The sequence below is a fragment of the Oryzias melastigma genome, linkage group LG21 (genome assembly GCF_002922805.2).
Source record: "Oryzias melastigma strain HK-1 linkage group LG21, ASM292280v2, whole genome shotgun sequence".
In the NCBI taxonomy this organism is placed as follows: domain Eukaryota; kingdom Metazoa; phylum Chordata; class Actinopteri; order Beloniformes; family Adrianichthyidae; genus Oryzias; species Oryzias melastigma.
The window spans coordinates 26,363,520-26,378,688 of NC_050532.1; the positions used below are offsets into that span (position 1 = coordinate 26,363,520).

Sequence of the window (15,169 nt, forward strand, 5' to 3'; positions counted from 1 at the left end):
AAATATTAGCCTAACTCCAAAACAGCCAAAAATCTTAAAAAGAAAAGCCTATATTAGCCAAAGCAGCTAGCGTGTAGCTGAAATATTAGCTAATGTCCAAAACAGCCTAAAAAAATCGTAGTAAATGCCAAAATAGTCCAAAAGTGTAGCAGAATACCATTTTTAAAACTTTTAAACCATAACTTTTTAACATAATTATGAATAATAAAAATGCAGGAATATTATTCCAGAATAAATCAACTTAAACCTTAAATAACTTTCAATATTTTACTCTCCATAAAAATATATCTTATCAAAATTATACAAGTTAGAAATGAGCACAAGATAACATCGGGCCATTAATAACAATAAAATAAAATGATCTGGAGGGCCAGATCGATAGAATTACCTGGAGGGCCGGATCCGGCCCCCGGGCCTCGACTTTGACACACGTGCTATAAAAGGAACACTAACATCTGTCTTTTTAATTACAATTTAAATGTGTAAAGCTGAAGAGCTGCAGCTTCTCCTACAGAAACATTTGTTGCTTCCTTCACATGGTTTCCCCTCGGCAGCAGCGTCTGTTGATGGCTTTATGCTTTTTTTGTGGGATTAAGGGTCTGAACATAATAATTAGTTTGCAACCCTATTAATGAAGCAATGGAAGAGAAGCAGGATTGTGCGAACGGCCTTTCCTTTGTTGCATTCCGGACTTTTAACAAAAAAGGGGCCAGCAAATGTAATTAATGGCGCTGTGATTCCAGCGCCGGCCCACTCTCATTCTTCCTCGTCTTGGGAAGCAGGAGTAAATAAAACAATGCCCTTTCCCTTGATGACAACCTTGTGGCAGTAAAAACCCAAGGTTAAAAGCATTTGCGGTTGATAAAAAGGTCTGATGGAATTGCTTTTTTCTTTATTGGGGTGCAAAGAACCCGTTTTAATCGCTGTGATTACTCCTCTTTCTGTGAATGAAAGCCTCCACCCTTGGAAAACACATTCACTTTTGGAAGAATCTACAAAAACATCACAATCCGGACCTGTTCATGAGGATAATTGTTGAACAGATCTGATCCCGTGTTTATTCCAAACATGAAAACTGCACTTCTGCATTGTATCCATGATAAAAACACATTTACAGCAGCTGCAACTTTGAATGACTCTAAAAGTAAGATTGTGCGGATGGATGTAAGTCCTGTAAATTAATCTACACATCAGAGAAACAGCATCTTCTAAACCTTTTTAAAAAAAAAAAGTTAAAACTTTGTGTCCTATGGTTTGTATCCCACTAGTCCTTTGGACATAAAAGCAATCAAACAAAAAAAAAACAATTTAAATTAGGTACAATTTGTGTTGGAATCAAAGTAAATGAATAAAGTAAGAAGAAATTGATGCTAAAAAAAGTATACATAAGTAAACAAGTCACTAGAGTGGCATTAAGAGGAATAGTGTGCTTTTTTGCCTGAAATAAACGCTGCTGTTTTATATTAATCAGTCTAATTTCAGAGTTCCTCCTCCTATGACAGGTGTGAACGCTCACCTGAACCCTAATGTGGACCAAACAGAACGCTCTTGTTGACTTGTAAGTACCTTGGTTTACTTGAAAATGAACCTTAGCATGGTTTACTTCAGTCTACACCATAGACTGTGTAATCAATGGACATATCAACCTCGTGTTCCAAACAGGAAGTACCGACTGGTTCCAAGAAGGCCTATAGACTTCCATTGAGAAATAGACAGTTATTTCTGTTATTTTATTTGTCGGAATAAAAATTTTTGCTCTGATATATTCTTCTTAACATTTTTTATAAGATGTTTTTTTTTTTTTTAATCATAAGTTATTCAAGTTATAAACTGACTAATCAGATGCCTCAGTAAAAGCATGTGGCTCCTACTAGCCCCGCCTCCAACATTTGATTGACAGAGTCTCCTGAGCCGCTTTCAGTAGGAGAGGTGTGGACTTTAAAAAAAGCCGGAACAAGCTCGCCCATGATTGGTTGACAGTACTTCCTCTAAAAGCGTGACTAATCGCTGTCGACAGGTTGCAACATGGCGGTAGATGTATCAGGAAGTGGCGACGAAGACACAAGCATCAGTTAGAAAAGTGATTTTTTTTTTGTTTTTTTTCCAGGAAGTTTAATTTACTTCAGTTTTTGAACATGCCATGTTAAAGCAAATAAAGTAAATAAAGTTTTTATGCTGAATCTAAAGGACTATCCAAGTGTGAAAGACACATTTCAAGAGGACCTGGTTTATAGGAAGAGTTGGGCTATAATTTCGGCTTCTGGCCGATGATGTCAGGTGCTATCTTGCGGGTCCCTTTCACAAGTCTGTCTCAGACATGTTTGCCATTTATGATTTACAAACTAAGCTGTAATCATGTGAAGTGATTATTGTAAGATTTTTGTTCTTAGGATCTTTAAAATGTCGTATCTTTGCAAGATGAAAACCTCATAACTCATTTTCAAAACTCTTGCAAAAATGTGTTTTCCTCATAAGAATAGGCACCATTTTTTTTAAAGTTGACCATATGGTCAGAGGAGGAGCCGGCGTTCTTTCAGGGCTCCCCGCCGCTTTCGCTTTTCCTCTGTTGTCAGGAGGACATGCAGCATTACAGCAGCAGAGTACATGTTGTTCCCTGTTCTCTCTCCATTTCATCTGCTGGTCAAGAATAAATTAGAATCCTATTCAAATGGTTTTCACACAAATGATCCAATTTCAAAGTGAAGATGAAAAACTCGAAGGTCCCGCCCAGCTGATGTGCCACACTCACCCAGTCTCACAGCGGGAGGGGGTTCACTGAGCGTAATGTTGGCTAATTTGAAGGATTAATGTGAAGCCAGCAGAGAGCCTGTGTTAAAGTGGTTTCACTGCAAAGTTTAAAACAGGAAAACTGATGCAAAGCATCATTATTTTCTGACCCCCCAAAGACACACAGAATGTCCCACATTCCAGCCAGCAAAGCCAAGTGGCCTCATAAGGTTTCAAAGTGGACAGAAAATATGGATCCAAAATGGGTTTGTACGCAGTTTTTGTGGTGGCCCCACCTTTGTTTGTCTACATCGACTCAAGTGGACACTCAGTGGGTTAGCTTGCTACGTTAGCCACCCGGTTGATAGTGGAGCTCACTAGCTCGATACAGCAGAGCTAGTTAGCTTGATACAATGGAGCTCCGACTGAGTCCCCACTTAAGCTAATGTAGATAAACACTGGTGGGCCACCACGGAAACTCCGGACGAACCCATTCGGAACTTACATTTTCTGACCACTTTTAAACCCTATGGGGTCCCCTTGGCTTTGCTGGCTGGGATTTTTAATGGAAAAACACTCACAAACCTTTTTTGAAATTTGACATTTTAATTTTTAACTTGTTAATTTGAGGCATAAAACAGTCTCTGTGCCTGCTATGCAAAAGAAAAGCAGTGAGAATTAGAAAGTCAGTGGGATAAAGGGGTTCCAGACACATTTCTTGCTGTAGAAGCTCAAAGAGTGGACAGTGTTTGAGAAAACAGAGAGGGAAACCTCAGGCTGTGATCAGTTAGGGATGCATGAGGACGCTCAGTATCTGTAATGCAGATGACTCAGTCATAATGGCAGAAAGACTGAAAAATGATCCAGTTATAATGGCAGAGGCAGTGGGTGATCCGAAACTGCAGAACGGCTGTCGATGGAGGAAAGACTGAGCAAAAATCAGAGGATGGTCCAATCGAGACGGAGCGATCGGGAAGCCTCGGGTATAAATATGGGCATGAGTTACAAATCACCTTTAGAAACACTTGCAAAATGTAGAGGAAAGAGACAGCTGATCAAACCAAAACACATTTAAAGCAGAAAATGGACAAAGACTTCAGGCTGATTGTCTCATGGGCTGGTTGAACAGGGAAAGTAAAAGTAAAGAAAACAACATAAAAAGCCTAGAAAATATGACAAAAGCAGAAATTAATAAAATTCAAAAGAAAATCTAGTGAAAGCTGCTGGCTTTCGCCTACCGTACCAAGATCAGTCTTAAGATCTGTGGGCAGACTTAATTTTCTGCCGGGTCCCTTTACTGAAACAAAAGAATAGGAAACAAAGCACCAGTTAATCCCTTCAAACAAAATGAAATAAAGAAATAAAAGGCAGATAATCTATGGGGGAAAAAATACCAAATAAATGAAAAGAAAACTGACTCAAAATGAACAACGAGCCAAAGCATGCAGATCGGTGCTTCTGCAGATCTCAAAAATGCATGCTCCATTCTCGCCCCAGGCCGGATTTTAGATTCAGAATTCAGTGACCTCCAGAGCAGGTTGTACATTTCCAAAGCTTGCTTCTAGTACTGAATATTGGCTTGCAGATCTGCATCATCATGGAGGCCTGGGACGTCTGAGATGGAGATACAAACCAAAAAAACAAAAAAAGGCCAACACCACAGAGGTGTCGCTTCAACGACCACATTAAGACACTGAAGTCAACCAAAAGAGTTCTGGGAAACATTTTGCAAGCATTTTGCAGTTAGTAGAGAACTGGAGGAGTTGAGAAGCTCAGTCTCAAAAAAAGAAAAAAACAAATCTGTTGGTCGTCATGGAGACGTGTGGCAAAAGAGGGGCAAAAACTTTAAGGTGAGAATGTTTTGAATCACTTGGAGCAGAGATTGACTTCAACCTCTAACCAACCATGTATGTATGACAGTTTATGCCTTAGTCACAACTACCCTCGCGGGGGGATATGGGCGGTATGCGGGAAAAAAATAGGCAAACCTGATGGGGGCAGCAGGGATCAATCGATGTTTCCTTTTTTTCCCAGGCCGATACGATACCGATAGTTTTTTAATTCTAACATAAAAAAGCAAAGAAATAGCCCCTAAATGTGCTATTTTACAGTACTTGGGAAGCCTGTAGACCAGGAGTGTCAAACTCAATCGCACAAGGGGCCAAAATCCAAAACACACCTTCTGTCGTGGGCTGAACAGGATAAACATTTACTGAACACTCTAAAACTACATTTTAAAACTTTAAAACTGTAACTTTTCATCATAATTAAGAACTAGATATATGTGGATGCTGTAAGCTGAATGTGGCCACTGAAGATGCTAGTGCTGATAGCTGAAAATGCTGAAGCTGATAGCCAGCTGAAATATTAGCCTAATGCCAAATTAGCCAAAAAAACAAGAAAAAAACTTAGGTTAGCCAAAACTGCTAGCATGTAGCTGAAAAAAGCTAAACCTTTAAAATATCCTAAAGAACTGGAAAAAGCCTAAATTAGCCGAAACAGCTAGCATGTAGTTAAATATTAGCTTTACTCAAAAATAGCCTGTAATTTCAGCTATCAGCTTTAACGTTTTTACCTCTTAATTCCAGTGTTTAGCTATTAATTTCAGTGTTCAGTAAATGTTTATCCTGACGTGTTTTGGATTTTGGCCAATTGCACGATTCAGTTAGCTAACTGCCGACAAGCAAGCATAGCAAGCTCCACTGCCCAGCGACCCGCAGCCTGGACAGTAGCTAGTCCTGCCAGAGCCTGGGCAGCGGAGCTCGCTAAGCTGTCCACTGGGCTGCTGGCTATCTTAGCCGTCAATCCAGCTTCATGCCACTCTGTGACAGGCTGATGATCTGTCCAGGGTGTATCCCGCCTTCACCAAACAGTAACTGGAACAGTCTCCGGTTACCCCGCGGCCCCATTGGGTTAAGTTCTGGAGGAAAATCCTCACATCGAGCCGCCATATTAAATCTCCCTGTTCTACCCTTTGATGCCCAAAGCTGAGTCCCTGATTGGTTGACGCTCGCCTCACACCACACCTGACGTCCAAATCGCATCAGATCACATCTTTACATGGGGTTAACATTGAAACTTGGTAAGATGCGGCCGCGGCCCTCCGCAGGTCGAATGGGCGCATGTGACTAAGGCATTAGATGTGATGACCTGTTTCATCCACTAAAACACAGAATATACTAATTTAAACTCAAATGTCTGAAGAAAAGCATGTTCTACTTTTGAAATGCACTAACGTATCACATGTGAAGTGACAGTTGAATGATGAGTGTAACTATTGTTAGGTCAGGAGATTATTTTTGACTCTCATGAGATTTTAAGTAGTTTTGTCCTTTATAAATCATAGGTGTGTTTGTTCTGATTGATGGATGTTGACATGTGGAAGAAATTTCTAATCTAGTAAATCTAAAAGAGATCAAAATGGGATTTCCTTTTAGTATATTTTTTTCAATAAAAAGAGTAGCTAGAACAGTTTAAAGTGGTGTTTTTTCCAGCCTTTACTCCCTGACTAATGTCAGGTAGAGAATCTTAAAACCATAACAGAAGAATATTTCACTGAAACATCCCAATTCCATCTTCTATTATTAAAAAAATAATAACTTTAGCCATTTTTTAAATTAAATTCAGAGCTTTGTGGATTAAAGCGGCTGATCTTTGATGTATTTTCATTCCAACCCTGGTCAGCCGACGCAGCTGCAGTAATAAAAACAAACCAGTAAATATGTTCTCATAAATCTATTACACAGTGGCAGCACAAACACTTCACAGACGGTCTTAATCAAAGCAAACATAAAGCTATGTTCACAACATTTCACATTTTCCTGTTAGCAGATTCCTGGTGGGATTGTATTGATTGATGTCTAAACAAAAAAGGAAAAACAGAAATGTTAGCATTCACTCTGGATTGTAGTCTTAAATATTTGAATGATTGAACCCTGAAACGTTGCAGATCTGATTTAAAAGAAAACAACAACAAATGATGTTAGTTTCAACTCTTTATAATCTAATTTTAGGAGGATCTGCAGCTACGGGGAGAGCCGCTGACGTTAGATGGGCTGCATTTGTGACGTCAGCTCCCTCTTCATTAATACTCTATTAATGCACAAACATGCCTTTCCTGCTTCCTCTGCTTTCTTGCTCCTGCACGGCAGCAGGAAAACTGGATTTATGGGGTTTTGTTTTGTTTTTATTATCTGCAAACAAAACATGTTTTACTTCTACTATAGACATTAAAAACCCACATCTGTCTTTGCTGTATAAAGTTAAAACTCTAATTCTTTTGTACGTTTTCACTCCAGCTAGTACTGGGCGAAATGACGATACATATCGTGTGGGCGATAAAAAAGTCTCTATCATGCCAATTCTCTAATATCGTTTCTATTTCTTTATTTTTATTGTTGAACTTTTGTGCAAAAATGTGTTTTCCTACTAAGAAAGTGGGAAATGTTTCTCATTTGAAACAATTCAGTTACATGCTAATTGAAAAAATAAAGTCAGAGAAAATTAAATAATGACATTTTTGTATATATTTTTATTTTTATATACCATTATTGTGACATATCGTGATATGGTAAAAATTGTATATCAGGATATATCACAATAATGATATATCACGATATACAGTATTGTGATATATTGTGATAAACAATTTTTTGCCATATCGCCCAGCACTAACTCCAGCCCTTCCTCCATCATGTCCGTATCATGAATAATATTTAAATTGACTCAAACATGGTTTCAAAGCCTGCAGGTCTCATTTTCCTCTGAATCTTGAATGGGGAGTAACATTCGACCAAATGATCATCCGGTTCTCAGGGCTGACGTCACAAGTGGGGTTTCTACGGGTCTAAAATGCACACAAAGCAAGCATTAGTCATATCCATCAGCACCTGCTGCCGGCTCGTCTTTGGGTTTCATGCGGTTAGTTTAACACAAGACCAGGATGGATGTTAGCCAAGAGCACAGCAAGATAGGTTCATGGCATTGTTGACACACAGCAAGAGACTCCGAGCGCCGTAGCTCCAGAAACAAGCCTTTTCACCACAGAGATGAGTGATTCCAGAAGATAAAATCACAGAGAATGAGGGACTGGAAGCACCAACATGAGAGAGGAGCCGTTTCCAGCTGGAACGCAACCCCTTCCTCCTCCTGAGACGACCGATTCACATCTTCAAACAGTGAACATAGGTTCTACAAACAAAGATCTGGCACACAGAAACACAGAAACCACAAACCGCCCTACAGTCATCTGCACTAAGCATGGAGCACATTCAGAAGGCAGCCACACGCGCCGTAGTCCTGGCAACACAATCCCTGGAAGCTTGATTACACTGTAAGCAACCTGGCTGATGGGTCATCGCATTGTGAGTCAAAGAGAATGAAAGGATCTAATTCATCGCTTCAGGATGATCATTTTAACAAGCTTTTGAAAAGCAGCTGATTTGTCTTTTTCTGTCCTTACTTATTCCAGCGCGACAGTTTCCATGAAAATTGGAGAGTTTATTGGGCTAAACCAGAGGTCGGCAACCTTTAACAGTAAAAGAGATATTTGGCTCATTTTCTACTGATCCGAACCTTTAAGGAGCCGTACAATTTTACTTTAGCCGTTAAGAAATTTGGATTTGTATTCATGACCTTCATTTTTTTGTAATAAGAATTATGTATTTTTTTGGCACGAAAAAAAGAAAAAATATAAAAAGAAACTAGCATCTCTTGAAATGAAAATTAAATAAATGCGAATTAAGTAATCCTTATTTTAAAAATTGCAATTTCATTTTTCTTTAATTTTTTTTTTTTGTTCTTTTTCCTCAGCAGTCTTACACTGCTGGGTTTTGTTATTTTACTTTGGGGTTGGTAGTCTTAGTTTGTGGTCTTTGTTTATTTGTTTTCTTTAGGTAGTTTTGGTTAGCGGCTGATTCAGACGGTCGACATGGCTGGGTCGGCAGTCTCCATGACATATTTTCTGTTTGGAAAAGGATCCACCATGGAGAGATAAAAGAGCCACATGTGGATCTGGAGCCGCAGGTTGCAGACCTCTGGTCTAAACTAAGAACACTTGGCCACTCGAGAACCCGTGTTAAGAATTAGTGGTGGTGTTGCTCACAGTGTGGAAGCAGAGACAGCATGCAGGGTGCAACGTCCAGACAACCACTTGCCCAACAAAAGAAGAAAAGAACTAAAAATCTCGGCTCTGCGTGTCGTCACACAAGAACAACCACAAGCAGGAGTCCATGGAAAGAGCCGAGCACCGAGCGTCATCCCTCCTCTTACCATTGTCCAGTAAGTAAAAGACTGGACTGCAGTGGCTGGCCCTCAGACTGGCCACGGGCTCTGGCAGCACGCGGGGGTCATTGTGGAGGGAGGTTGGATAATGAACTGGAACAGGAGAGCCAACAGAACACAGACTGGTTTAGGGAAAACAGGAAGACACAAACATGTTGGATGAACTGGGAAGAAGAATCAAAGATGAGAAACAACTGGATTTAAGAAGGTCAAAAAGTTGATCCACCAAGAAAAAAAAATCATACTATGGTTTAAAAACATCTAAACTCTACGTAATCCATCCATCCAACCATCTCTTTTCTGGAGTTCCTGCACATTCATTCATTCTGTCAACCCAGCAGCAACACAACGTGACGCCTTACACAACATTTAAAGCTCCCTAAAACCTTCTCCAAATCACAAATTCTGAAAATCATATTTTATGAGTTTTTGACATGTATGTGTGGCATTTTTCTTATAAAAGAGAACAAATGTAAAAAGTAATAGTTTTGTTTTTGCATTTCTGAGTATTTCTCCTTTTAAATGGCTGACAAAAACGTTCTGTTTGAATGAATGAGTCATTGTGATGTCACAACAGCCGGAGCCAAGAGCGCATGCGCATGCTCCTTGATCTGTCTCTGGACGCGCCGGGCCCTTCTTCCAGATCTCTCCGGCCGCTGCTAAGTAGTGTTTAAATTATGATTATGAAGGTTTTAACCAAAATCCCACAACCTAAATGTCTTAAAAAGTAATTTTTCATGTTGATCTGAAACCTCTGTTTCCAAAATCTCCTCTGAGGGGGCGTGGCTTTTGGAGCTCCACCCTGATCCCCCCTGTCTGATTATGATGGCTCATCATGTCTCACTAACATAAATCTTCACAGCTGCTACATAAAAACATCAATCAATCTGGGTAATGTCCATCCGTATGGTTCTGATCCGGATGTCAGCTGGGACGAGGAAGTGAAGATCTTCATGGACAGAACTTCCTCCAAAATCCTGATTCTTTCTCCTTCCAGTTCACCAAAGACTCTTTTAGCTAATTCTCCAATGTTTATTGACTGTGATCAATACATTCAATCATTGGTTTCTCAGAGTTCTTGATAAAATAATCAAAGCTAACATCAAAATGCTCTTTCATTGATTTACAATCCTTTCCAACTGCGGTCAAATGAGCCGCCGTTCACATTTCCGTGGTCACATCAAGAAGCTCCGTGGAGTCTGGTGGAGATTTTCCAGCGTTCTCAGTCCTGCTACCGTAAGTATTGGATGAAACTCACACCAAAAATCCAGTGATGCTGATTTGACCACAGAAATGTGAACGGCGGCTCATTTGACTGCAGTCAATGTGAAGATACCATCTTCTCTTCTCCAGAACCTGAGCGGGGGGTAATAGCCACGCCCACCAAGAAGAGATGAAAACAGCGCCTTCAGATCAACATGAAAAATGTTATTTTTTTTTTAAAGACATTTAGGTTGTGGGATTTTAGTTAAAAACGTTTTAACGGTCCTTAGGGAACATTTATTGAAATTAAAAAAAAATGTCTTTGAGCTTAAACAAATTCTCCTTCAGATTGACTGGTTCAAATATGATGACTCATTTCTGTTCTTCCTCCTTCTGCTGTTATTTGATATTTATTTATAAGTTTATTTTTTTTTTGAGAATAGTGAAATACACATTAATCTCTTAAATAATTTGAGAAGGCTGATAAATGATTGTATTAGTGTGGGCCACATAACGAACCAATTAATTCATTTTTTAGCATAACTTAAAGTTATAAATGTTATTAAATAGCCTTTTTCTGTTTAACAGCAGTTCCAGTTACCATGTCGCCCATAGGCGCCTGTGGCTAAATATACCGCCGCCATCATGTCATCTTGTTAGTCCATCCTTTCCATCTTAAAGTGAGCCGTGCTGCAGCTGCACGGCTCTCACAGGGATACAACAATTAAAGAAACAGGGACAAGTGTGGGCTATAATGACAAGAGAAGAATGACGAAAAGCAGGAAAAAAAAAACAAGACATGAGCCGGCAGTTATTGACACTCACGGTGGAACGGGACTTTCTTAATAAGCTGTCTGCAGCCTGTGTTTGGTCGTGAGCAGTAACAGCACACCTGGGCTGCCAAGGATAGTCAGGCAGGCTTTAATGACCGCAGCAGTTCAGCGAGTGGAAAAACAGCCACAAACGGGGGACACCTGTGCCACCTCATTTGACTGCAGGGATTACAGCGTTCAGAGTGTTTTCTACCACTTGTTAATTAACAGAGGGTTGTTTTAAAGCTGTGAAAAAACTAATCTTCAGGGACAAAGATAACTACAGTCTCTTCAATCTAATCCTGTTTGGAAACTGTCTCCTTTTCCCTCTTTCTCTGGGTAAATGTCACTCGGATAGAGGTGCTTGTTAACCCGTGTCCTGCTTCACATCCCCTTCAACCTTTCATAATTCTTTACTTTTCAAATCTCTAATTACACAAAGACAGGCCTGTGATGACACTAACCACCATGACCTCATCGCTGTTGACACTCCACATTTTCTCAGAGATATCACTGGATAACACGAGCAGGAGGGAAAATGTTTGACAACACCATAAAAGCCCAACATTGCACTGAATTCCTTGCAATTTGTCGGTCTTGTTGGCAGCTGAAATATAAAGGAAAACATCCCTTTCTCATCTGTAAAGTCAAAAGCCTTTAAAAACGAATTTGATGACAACAGTTCAAGTGAAGGATAATGACAAACAACATGAATTCAAAACTACAACAAAGACCTGGAGCTGAACAGAAACAATGAAACTGGGTTTTGTTGATTTGAAAGCACAGAATCTCATGACCTTGGCTGCAATAGGTGAATATTGAACACAGCATAATTAATTAGCAAAAAGATGTCAAGAGCCTTTGAAGTGATGAACATTTAGTAACTTTTTGGAACTGGGGGTATAGTTCTTTGATGTAGTCCAAGTTGAATTCTGTGCCATTTTGAGCTGAGACTGTATTGACTAAATAATCTGTGAGGTACAGTTGGAAAATGACGACCTAAGTTTTGGCAGAACTGTATTAATCAGGAGTCAGAGCTCTGCCCCCCCCGGTCACCGGCATGAACCAGTTCCAGATTACTGAACACAGCAACCCAGCAACCCTAGCGCACACTCCATAGATGCCACTCAGCTGACTCTCATTGTCACTCACCCACAGGACACCCACAGAGCCTCACTCAGTGCGAAGTATTGTTTGTACCACCCTGACTGCATTACTGAGCATCTTCTGTTTCTGATCCTGCTTCATCTCTGTTTGCTCGCCGCCTGCCCTGACCCTCGTCTACACTCTGACATCTCTGCTCTCTTCTTGGATGCCCCCATGCTTGTGATTGATCTCTGCTTGTCTGACCCTGATTTAGCTTTATGGAATGTTCGCCATGCTTATTTCCTGTCTGAACTAACAAACCTGCTGCACGTGGAACCAGCTGTCTGAGAAGAGCTGCCTCTTACCGCTTGTTTTTGTCTAGAAGATGAAGAAAACTTAAAGAAGCTTGCTCAGTGATAAAGAGTTTTTGGGCAACGTGACTGAAAATTGTTCTTTTTTTTTAGGTCTGCAGGTTTGTTTCTTATGGCTGTTTGTCAGCATCTTTGTTTTCTTGGAGTAATACTGCAGACATTAAAATCTTTAGAGTTCTACTTCTCTTACTGTTAACGTGTTGTGTGCTCACAAATTACACTTCTGAGCAAACGTGATGAATTAAAACATTTCAGACAATGAAAATGAAGGAAAACTTCTCTCTCTGGCCTGTTTTTGGTCAAAAGTCGCATATTGACATAGAAAATGTACCTAGTAAAACACTGAGATTTATTTGATTGACAGCATTAATTAAGAATAATCTTCTAAATGTACAGTTTTTTTTGTGATATTTTGATTATTTACAGAAAATTCTGCAACAAAAAAAATAATATTGCAATTAATCACAATTATTTTGTCCAGGTTTGTGATTAATTAGTAACATTTTTAATCAATTCTCGGCCTTATTTATTTTACTATAATGTAAAAACGACCATGTGGCATTACAGCAGCAAACAAGACTGTAGATTAAAATGTGCATGAACATTTTAATCTACAGGTTCACTGAGCGATCTGCGATGTTTTGTGCAGATCAACTCTGTGCCCCGTACAGGTTTGACCATTTTTCAGTTGAAACTGAGCCTCAACTCCTTTCTGTTTCCAGTTGGACACGTTTTTACTCTCTAAAGTACTTCTTTCATCTGGATTGGCAGAAGATCCTTTGATTCAGACTTGCCTACAACAGGACTGAGGCATTACGTCAGGTGCAACATTATCCCAAGCTTCCCTCTTTATAACTGGTCTCTGAGGGAGAGCTTACATGGAGAACGGCAGACTGATGGCACAGAGGCATGCCGGTGTCCTTGGGACTCTGAGGGCTGCAACATGAAGGAAATGGCTGCTGGCTTCTCCCCTTGCAAATAGTCTGAGGTGAGTGTTTACATTGAACTTATTTAAAGGCCTTGGCCTGAGAGGCCCAGGTGAATAGATTCTGACAAAACGGCAACCGGCAGAGCCAAGCGGGGTTATCACTGTTAGGACATGAGTGATGATGCTGTCTTTTACCTGAGCAGCAGGTAGCAGCAGTGTTCTGTGTGACCTGAACACTCAAATTATTCTTATTTTTTATCAGAATTGACTAGAAACTAGAAAACTTGGTTCAGTATTGGCACATTTGCATGTCCAGTCGAGAAAATCTATCACCAGCAGGGTGTCTATACAATTTCCATTCGGGAAAACTGTATTTCTTTTTTATTTTATTTTATTTTTTTTATTTTAATGCGTTTTCAGACATGAAGCGATGTTAGCATGCGTATGGGGGAATACATATTAAAAAAAGAATCCATCCTAAGTTGTATTTTGATTATGATAAAGTGTTTTTATCAACAAACATTGATATTAATGATGATTTTAAAAGTGATTCTGAGCTTGTCATGGAGACGGTCTTTATTCCATCTATCATACTTGTCTGGTTTTGGGTCCCATAAGTAGCAGTCCAGGCAGAGTTGCAGCTCAGTCAGACACAATACTTGAAGTTAAATCTTACATTGACAACAGCAGAGAGATACTGATGCCTACAGGTGCATTCACATTTGCGTGCCCCGCACTTCTTTTTGTTGTGCAACGAATTCACTGCTTGTCGCCTGTCAAAAAATGTGTTCCTGAGCTTGACGCCGTGGCCGCATGTGGGAGGAGCTACCAGCTGATGTTCTTAGGATGATTGCTATAAGGAACGGTGTCTCACTTAGAATGTATGAAGACACAGATGATGTTGAGAAATCAGGTCTATTTATTGTGAAGAGTTCTACAAAACATCAGTAATCATGTCTCCATGTTTGGGTTTATATGATTATTATTAAAGATTTTCCCGGTATATGGGGCTGTGTCTGTATGACAGCCGCTTCCACGGTGTTTCTGTGTCTCTGTGGCTGAGCTTGAAGGCTCTCTGTTTCGTATTAACCTGAGGCAGAAAAATAAAATTAAGAGACCTTTTTTGTTTTTATTTTTAATGACTTGATGTCTGCCAGCATATCGGGGGCGTGAGCTCCACCGCAGGAGTGAAAGCCAGTGATCTGTCCATAGTGTTAAGGAAAAAACAAGGAAGTTCTGGACAAAAACGCTCGCTTTGGATCAATAGTTTACCTGTTGATCAAGTCACTGACAACGTCACATGCCTAAAGCTGAGTTTCTGATTGGTAGATGCACTGACCTGTTAAACTTCAGATATTTACATTTTGGCTGCGCTGCCCAATTCGCGCTTCATCACGGGACTTCAGATCGCCTCAAGTCGAGTCTGTTCCATTGACTTAACATTGAAACTGGCCGTCTCCACTCAGCGAATCGCGTTTGGTGTGAATGCACCTTAAGATTTCTAGAGAACAAAGACCCTAACATCAGGAGGGAACCAGTCTGCCTGTCATTTGGTGAAGGGTTCAAATCCAAGGCTCATTAGGACCTTAAGGAAGACAATTCCAATCCTAAAAGTCATTTGTGAGTCACTCTGAATGTTCGATGTAGGTGGATGAGGTTCAATGAGTAAGATGGAGACGTGTGATTTCCTGTGGTGACCCCTGAAGTAAAAAAAAAACACCAATTACGACCAAATGAAAATGTCTGTGTGTAACTTAACC

The 15,169-nt window shown here is 40.0% G+C and overlaps 1 protein-coding gene and 1 long non-coding RNA gene across 16 annotated transcripts in view; one reads left to right on the forward strand and one right to left on the reverse strand.

Moving 5' to 3' along the window:
- Positions 1-15,169, reverse strand: part of stxbp5l (syntaxin binding protein 5-like) — a 179,085-nt gene that overhangs the window by 21,171 nt on the left and 142,745 nt on the right. For 4 of the 15 annotated variants that reach the window (XM_024286608.2, XM_036209683.1, XM_024286609.2 and 1 more), the window contains 2 exons: positions 8,998-9,102; positions 3,971-4,024 (listed from right to left, as the gene is read on the reverse strand). The exons of 6 other annotated variants lie outside the window; for them this stretch is intronic. In XM_024286608.2, the coding sequence (XP_024142376.1) occupies positions 3,971-4,024; positions 8,998-9,102 (159 nt within the window). The remainder of the gene's footprint in view (positions 1-3,970; positions 4,025-8,997; positions 9,103-15,169) is intronic. 5 more of the 15 variants (XM_024286617.2, XM_024286614.2, XM_024286607.2 and 2 more) reach the window with 2 other exon arrangements.
- Positions 3,423-15,169, forward strand: part of LOC112155136 — a 36,598-nt gene continuing 24,851 nt past the window's right edge. The window contains exons 1-2 of the long non-coding RNA XR_002920756.2: positions 3,423-4,577; positions 13,204-13,469. This is a non-coding gene — a long non-coding RNA (uncharacterized LOC112155136). The remainder of the gene's footprint in view (positions 4,578-13,203; positions 13,470-15,169) is intronic.